General features: G+C 39.4%; 1 protein-coding gene across 1 annotated transcript; it reads right to left on the bottom strand.

Moving 5' to 3' along the window:
• Nucleotides 1-4,459: 4,459 nt before the first annotated feature.
• On the bottom strand, nt 4,460-7,500 carry si:ch211-215k15.4 (uncharacterized). Its single transcript, XM_063199925.1, is given in 6 exon segments — nt 4,460-4,610; nt 5,398-5,680; nt 6,182-6,222; nt 6,224-6,331; nt 6,678-6,975; nt 7,491-7,500. Coding segments are annotated over 6 exon segments (891 nt in total).
• Between the last annotated feature and the right edge of the window lie 882 nt (nt 7,501-8,382).

Here is an 8,382-nt window from a genome sequence, read left to right as displayed (position 1 = left end):
TTGCAAGACAGGACTTTTGGGTTTCTTAGTTGCATTCATCAATAGAAAACAGGTGCAATGATCCTCCTTGACAGAGGCCTGTGATCTCAGAGTTCCATTCGTGGTATTACTGGAATATTGTTTGTTAATTGAAGATCTGAGCAATTTAGTGGACTATATTTTGTGCAATTACCATGCAAAAATAGATTGGACCACACGAAAAAGAAAATTAAATATGATGTGATCAGTGGTGTTGACAGCTTTGGGCCTAGTACACCTTGTGAGTTAATTTAACACTTAAAAGGTCCAACACTGTAAGTGTTGAATTCTACTCTTTAAGTGTTGCATTAACATGGTCTAAATGTACTGTATAGGACAAAGTAATTTGAAAGGGCCCCAGCACATAATATCTAATGACTATCCAATCAAATTCTGGGGGCCCTTTCTCCAAACTCCCAAATTTGTCCCCCCTGTCAGTGTCCCTGGATGTCATAAAACTAAAACATGTTTAATCATTAGAATGAAATGAAAAACAACAACCGCACAGACAAACACAGTGTTTAAACAGACACACATAAAATTACAATTAATTGCGGGTTCTCGAAATGATGCTGCACTGTAAACCCACAGGTTATATGGACCCAAATACATGAGGTCTCTTGGATATAGATACATTGATTTCTTGTTTGAAACCCAAAAGTTTTAGATATACATAACCTTTTTTGACCACTTTGTACATACAACCTATATATTTGGATTGAAATAATCAGACAATTTGATTCACTGGCAACTGGAAAGATTTCATTGGCTAGTTTGAAAAGCAAATACATTGGCCCCGCCCCCGCAACGTTTCTCAGGAACGAACAAGACTCCTGTGACTGGCAGCAGGGCAGCAGGATGAGGACCAACAGTTGAAATATTCAATGAGAAATAAGAGGAAGAAACAGAGGAAAGAAGACAAGGAACGATGAGGGTAAGTGCACGCGATTCACTGTTTTCAGTCAGTCATTTCAGTGTTACTGTGTAGTAGTGTGTCTAATCATGCAGTATCTCTTGTCTTTGGTAAGTGCTATCATGCCAATGTGTAGTTGATGTCAGAATGTAGGCCTATTTCCCATGCTTTGTATTAGATATCTATCATTGGGCTGTGTATAGTTTTCAGTTTTGCACATGTTTTAGTCTACTTAAATGATCAGAAACGTTTTTTTCCAGCTATTAGCTGCTAGCTTAAACTTGAAAGCAGCTAGCTATTATGAGCATGTCCACAGTGCAATGTTGGTTACATTTCAGTGCCATCTTGCTTGATTGTCTCAAACGGTTAACACATCATTGTTTATTTGAGGTTGTGAACGTAGATCATTTTTTTGTCTTTGTGAAGTGGTATCACTGCCCTGGTTGTTTTCTAAATGTTTTAGCAGTGCATAGTCTTAGACCACTCAGCTAAGCTGCGTGTTCTAGTTGCTAATGTTAGCATGTGCATGTGTTTAGTGAGAGAGGGAGAGAGACAGAGTTTGTGCGTGCGTGTGTGTGTGTGTGCGAGAGAGAGGTTTTTGTGTGTGTGTGTGTGTGTGTGTGTGTGTGTGCGTGCGCAAATGTGAATGATTGTTATAGTGTGGAAGTGTTTTGACATTACATTTTGATTTATTGGTGTGTTCCAGGGTAGCAGGGTCGTGGGGGAAAACCTGAAGCAAGAATCCTATGACTCCCCTGATCGCCATTGTCCTGCTCCTCTTGGTCTGATGAAGTCAGAGAGGAGGACCGCTGCTGGATGTGCATTTGCGCTAAACCCAGGTTTGTGAATGTAATTATCAGTCATTTCCCGTCTTGATGGAGAACTTTGAGATATCTGACAATTCCCTTTTTGCAAGGTCATAATGGAGTTAGGAGCATGTGCACAGGTTGTGTGTGTGTGTGTGTGTGTGTGTGTGTGTGTGTGTGTGTGTGTGTGTGTGTGTGTGTGTGTGTGTGTGTGTTATTAAAAAATATTTGTTTCATAATGTAACCTTTGTATAGGTTTTGTAATATTTTGCCACAAAGCAGCCTATGTGACCCTTCTAGATTAGGCCTACCTGTAGTCTGTCATACTTCCTTGTGTTTGACCCTTCTATTGCAGCCAGTGTTCTGTTCTCAGAGTAAAACAACCCTTTTTATTTTTATTTCTAGGATGTGGATGATGAGGACGCCTACAAACACATCCAAATTGGAATCTTCGTTATTCATCATGATGGTGTTGCACTACAATCCCCTAAAACACATCCTTATGGACATTTTGTGATGGGCAATATCAAAAACTTGCTCCAGGCAATGTGCCTACCCGATGGCTTGACGTGCACTTCACCTGAACTACCCAAAATGCATGGTAAACACATTCCGGTTCATTCAACAGGTTTTTCTTGGGTTTGGAGAAAAAGGAGTTGAAGGCCAAATTGCTCTCTTTGACTAATAAGCTGGCCATGTAAGGTCACTTCAGATTAGTATTTTACATTTCCCACTATGTTTTCAGATGGATTGGTCTGTCATACGGTATAGTGGTTAAGATTGAGATTTGCACACATGCTACTATTTAGAGCAGTGGTTCTCAACTGGAACAGTCTTGGGACCCACCATTTTCCACTCTCATTCGGTTGCGACCCAATTTTTTAGCGTTCAAGTCACCACCTCTACAATGACTACACAGGTAGTGGGTGCTACCACAGCAGTGGCAAATACTCTAAACCAGTGTTTCTCAACTGGAGGGGTCATGGGTGGGTCACGGAGCCTTGGTGTAAAAAAAAATGTAATTCTAAAAAAAAAATCCAACTTTTCCTGCAACAATTTACAACTTTTATTTTGATAGGATAGTGAACTCCGTGTCATCTGTCGTCAAAGATACAATTTGTATTTTTATGCGAGATAGATAGCGTGCAACCAGTCATTCGAGTCTTGCTTACATTTTGAGAATTGCGAAATCCTTAATTCAGTAGCATATATGTAAATTTCAATCTTAACCAGCCTGTCCCATAACAAACTGTCTGAACATATAGTTGTAGAGGTAAAATGTCCAGCTTGACCTTGGAAGATGTTTTTGTGTTTGCTGATTTGGTTAATTCCATTATTCAAGTAATCATTGTGGGCCTTTGTGCTAAGTAGTTGCGTTTTGTATTCAATTTATCTTCATTTGTAATCTTTATTTTAAAATCTGTCAAGTGCAATGTACAACCATTTCAGGACTCTTAATGTACAAAGGCTGTTGAAAAAAGTGATGTTACCTTTGGCTTGTGAACAATTTATGTGTAAAAGAAAAACAGCTTTGAATGAGTTGTATATTTTTACAAAGTGACATTCCCAGAGTTTCTGTTGTGGAAGGGAGTGACTTATAATGCACTTTATGCTACTTTGTTGTGTGAATAGGCTAACTCCAACACTGTCAAATGGCCATACCTGTAAACAAACTACCCACTGTGCATGGTAAACATGCCCTGCAATTCGTTCAGCTGGTTCTGATACTACTGTGTTGTGAAAAAAGGTATATCAACATTTACAGGCATGGCCACTTGACAGTGTTTCCAAATAGGTTTGTATTTTACACTTCCTACCATGTTTTCATATAGTTTGGTATGTCATAGTGGGAAATCCTTTACTCAGTAGCAGATGTGTTAATCACAGTCTTAACCAGTCTATCCCATAACAAACTGTACAAAAAATATAGTGGTAAGTGTATTTTGTATGTTGTTAGTAAAACAAAAAAATATTTTGTATGTAACATGCCTAATTTAGAAATGCTTTATTGTTTTTTTGTTCAGTTTTTACATGGCTGCATTACAATAAACCTTCAAAGACAGTCAATCTGTTTTGTTTTTTATTCATAGCTCTTGCATCAATAGATGTGCTGTTTTGGAAATGTTGAAGTATGCATATTCTAGTTTGGAGTTTCCTTATTTAGTGTTGAACCCTCAATTGTACAAAGAAAATGCTATGTAAATGTTGAAGTGCATAAAAACATGTCTAGGTGCTATACTGAAGACCTCAACCCCATATTTAGTAGTAAAATAGGGTGCATATTTACCAGTAGCCAAATTAAAAGGCTTGGAAAAAGAACAAATAATATTGAATTATTTAAACAAACAATACATTTCAACCCAACTAATAAGTACAGATTACTACATCATGAGACAATCGTTTATTGTACTCAAATCAAATAATGCAGTGTACCTTAAAATTATGGTACACGCAACCTTAACTTTTTATGTTCATTCAATCGTTGAAAAATCAGTTTTTTTGAGGCAATGTGTTACCCCAAATGTTTTGGGTTCATTGAACATGTTAGGGTTTACAGTGTGTGACCAGGGGTGTCGCACAGGGTAGAGGGAAGTGTGACTGAATCACCAGGGCCCAATGTATAGGGGGCCCACACACAGTCCTGGGAGCTGATTGTAGGGTCCACAATTTGCTGCTACGCCCCTGGCTGTGACATTCATTATGGCTGCTTTATTCAAAGGCGTCAGTCCAGTGGTGATCCGTACACCTCTACTTCACAGAGAGTGAGATACTCTGCACGTCCAGGTATCACCACAGTCACATAACGTCCCTCCATGCCGTTGCACTGAAACGTCTCAGAAAACCCAGCAGGAATCGAGGAGATTACAGCACACCTGATAAAATGGGCAAATACAAAAGGAACAAGATCTATTACGGAGACCAAATTATGGCTTCATTAAAATCCAAATCTGTGTAAACAGTAATATAACATAGCCTAGTAAATACACAAACCAAAGGCAGATAACTGTCTATTTCTGTCTTGTGAGTAGGTCTAGTACTGCATCGTTGGAGGTCAGACACAAAAGGACGGCCGACCTGTCCTCCAATCTCACCACAATTTTTTTTAACCCCTGCTTTATTCGTTGGTGCAGGTTAGTCACTGTTGGAGCAGGTTACTAATTTTTGCTCTAACTGGTCATGGCATGCAGAGGCAATTTGAACAATGATGTTTAACCCATGTTGCTTATTAAATCTTAAGTAGGCCTAGGCCTAACTCAGCCTCCGAAGCAGATACAAACATGAAATGAGTTGAAAGCTAGCACCCTCGTGCTAGAATGTGTTCATTCAGCTCAAACATACATTTCTAATAAAAACCCTCAAATCTCAAAAGCCTGTAGTGTATGCAGCATACCTGTATATGTGTCTCCAGGCTAAAATGGGTTAAACCCACAGCCCTTAGCTTTTGAACCATGCAGTGTATTATAGGCTATTAATGGTGATATCCCTGTCGATTAACTGTTTAGGAACTCCGGAACCGACATTAACACTCCCCGGTGGCAGGGACGATAGCATGGTGAGCAAAATGTTGGCTTTTTAGTTTGTTTAATTAAAAGTGACATTAAAATGTATATTGTGTGAAGTCCCATTCATCATCTTTCCATCAGCGGAGCAGTCTTTTACCTGGGATTATTGACGCCATTGTTTTCTAAGGAATTGCCAATCCGGATTTCAGCCCCATTCAGTCGCCTAGGAATATTATCCAGAGTGTTGGTGATGATCACTGAGAAGACTTTGTGTGTCTGGAGCAGGTCCACCCTCCACCAGGGGTTGAGCTGAGCCACTGTGTGAGTACAGGACCCATGACCCCATATTCCATCCCGATTCCCATCAATAGCATTGGAAGCAAAGCCTTGTCCATAAAGGTCTGACTGAGTGGCCTTCCCTCTTAAGGCCACATTCTCACCTGCAGTGACAATGAGAACACACTGTAAAAAACATATTTGGAACGACTTTTCGATGGGTTTCACTTACAGTATATGCCATTAAATTACATTCGATTACATTACATTGCATTTGGCAGACGCTTTATAACCAAAGCGACTTTCAAAAAAAGAGGACATAATCAAGCCAACATCACAAGCAAATAGCCTACAAAGTGCACAGGAGATATACAGAACAATAAGTTCAGTTGCAAAGAGGAGTTCGTTTTTTTTTTTTTTTTCATAAAGAGTAAATAACGAGTACACACACACACAAACACACACACAAACTAAACTAAACTAAACATCATGTCAGGAGTCTGCCCTGGGGCAAAGCCAGCTCAAGCATTAGTCTAGTAGATACTCTCGAAAGAGGAAGGTCTTTAGTTGTTTCTTGAAGGCTGCAAGAGATGTGCTTAGTCTTGCTGCCTCTGCCTCTATAACGTTGTACATCTTCTCGTAACAATGATGTAATTGATGCTTACCAGTCGGTGCCAAATAGCCATAAACCTCAACCTCACAGAGTCAAAAGCCTATTGTATCCTGGCAACAAAACATTAACGTAGCGACCCTTGACATTATCCCATCTGACGGTCAGAGTTCTTCCAGCTGGGATAGAGGATATCACGCCAGCTCTGAAAGCAAATCAGAAACATAGCATACAGCAAAGCATTTTAAATACTGGCTGAAAAAAGATTATGCTTACCACAAAAAAATATTTTGAGTACAGAGGTTCAAAATTGACCATGTATTAAGCCTATAGCTAAATTACCCTTTTTATAGTTTGTCATATTAATGAGGATGCCGCAAGAGAACAGATGGGTCAAAAACTTCCTTTCTTTTGAAAAACTACATATTTTTGTTTATTTCTAGGCTATGACAGTGTTATAAGCAATTCAGCTACATATTTGCATGGAGTTAACCCCCAATGAGAGATAAGGCACAGAGCCGTGAGGCAGATTGAAGTTTTAAGATTCTCACCGTGGATTGCTGTTGCCATTGTCCAGCAGGGAGCTGCCAATGTGAATCTCAGCTCCATTGAGTCTCTCAGGACAGCAGTCCCCTCTGTTGGTGATGACCACTGATGTGATGATGTACTCCTTCAGCAGGTCCACCCTCCACCAGGGGTTTGTCTGTGTGTCCGTGGCAGTGCAGGATCCATGATAGAAATTTGAATCACGATTTCCATCAATGGCATTGTGGGCATCACTGTACCCTGCATAGGGGTTTTCAATCAGGTTTGACTGAGTTGCCTTTCCATTCAAGGCTAAATTTTTAGCTGGTAAAGAAAAATAGATAAAAAAATAGATAAACATGTATATGGCTTGAAAATGGGGGATGACACTGATGTACTTTAAAATGTTAACCTTAATATAAGGGTGTATTATAAAGAAATTAAGATGTATGTAGTTTTTGAAAGACAAAAACAGTGACTATTTTCTGACAGAAATCTTTTGAACTGAAGATAGGTTTCAACTCTGTGTAGATGGGCAGTCATGGGTAAGTGGTTAGGGCATCAGACTTGTAGCCCACGGTTACCGGTTGAACTCCCGACCTGCCAGGTTGGTGGGGGAGTAATTAACCAGTCTCCCCCATCAACCTGCACTGCTCCCTTGGGGCACCAATGGGCCTACCCCCTTGCACGGTTGAGGCATACATGCAATTTCGTTGAGTGCAGTGTGCACTTGTGTGCGGTTGAGTGCTGTGTCACAATGACAATGAGTTGCAGTTTCCCAGGTGAGCTTTCACTTCACTTTCACAGATCTCGATGAAAAAAAACTTACATTTACTCACCTTGCACCATTGTGAAGCCCAATGTAAAACAAATAAACAGGTGAAGAATTTCCATTTGGCTGATTCTGTTAAGAAATCACACATTTTCATTAGGTTAGTCGCTACTCCTCCATATGACTCATTAAAGGTTAGTCATTATGAACTTTTTGTTGATTCCTTACAAACACTACATGTATACATACATATACACACATACATACTGTACATACACACACACACATACATACACACATACATACATACATACATACATACATACATACATACATACATACATACATACATACATACATAGGCCTACATACATACATACATACATACATACATACATACATACATACATACATACATACATACATACATACATACATACATACATACATACATACATACATACATACATACATACTGTACATGCATCAGTATTTTTGAAGAAGATAAAAAAAGATCTAGATGACGTGTATTACATTTTACCTTGCCTGTCTCATCCTCTCTGGATTCAGGTGTGTCTCTGTGAAGAATGATGCAGCCTCAAAACCTTCAAACTTATTTATGCTATGGTGCTATCAGCTTCCCTCAAACAGGTTTGTCATTAATAGGCCACATGCGGCACCTATAAAAGAGTTAATGTTTGGTCTGTGAAAGCCAAGTCAGTTGCCAAAAATAACTTGTTTTTCATCATCATGATCGATAACGGGCTCATCTGCAGTAAGAGGCTATAAGACTCCAATAGCCTAATGCTTATCTGACTGACCTGGTTGGCGGATCCTGAACCCCAGGCGGTTGGCAGCTCCCAAAACACCTGAAAATAAATTGAGACGTTATGTGAAGTTATGAAAAACAAACAAAAACAAAAACAAATAGCATCTAATGTAATAACGAATAACTAACT

Source organism: Engraulis encrasicolus, chromosome 5, assembly GCF_034702125.1.
Source record: "Engraulis encrasicolus isolate BLACKSEA-1 chromosome 5, IST_EnEncr_1.0, whole genome shotgun sequence".
NCBI classification, from domain to species: domain Eukaryota; kingdom Metazoa; phylum Chordata; class Actinopteri; order Clupeiformes; family Engraulidae; genus Engraulis; species Engraulis encrasicolus.
Note: the sequence above shows the minus strand (reverse complement) of the source record. Positions and strands in the feature narration are given on the sequence as shown.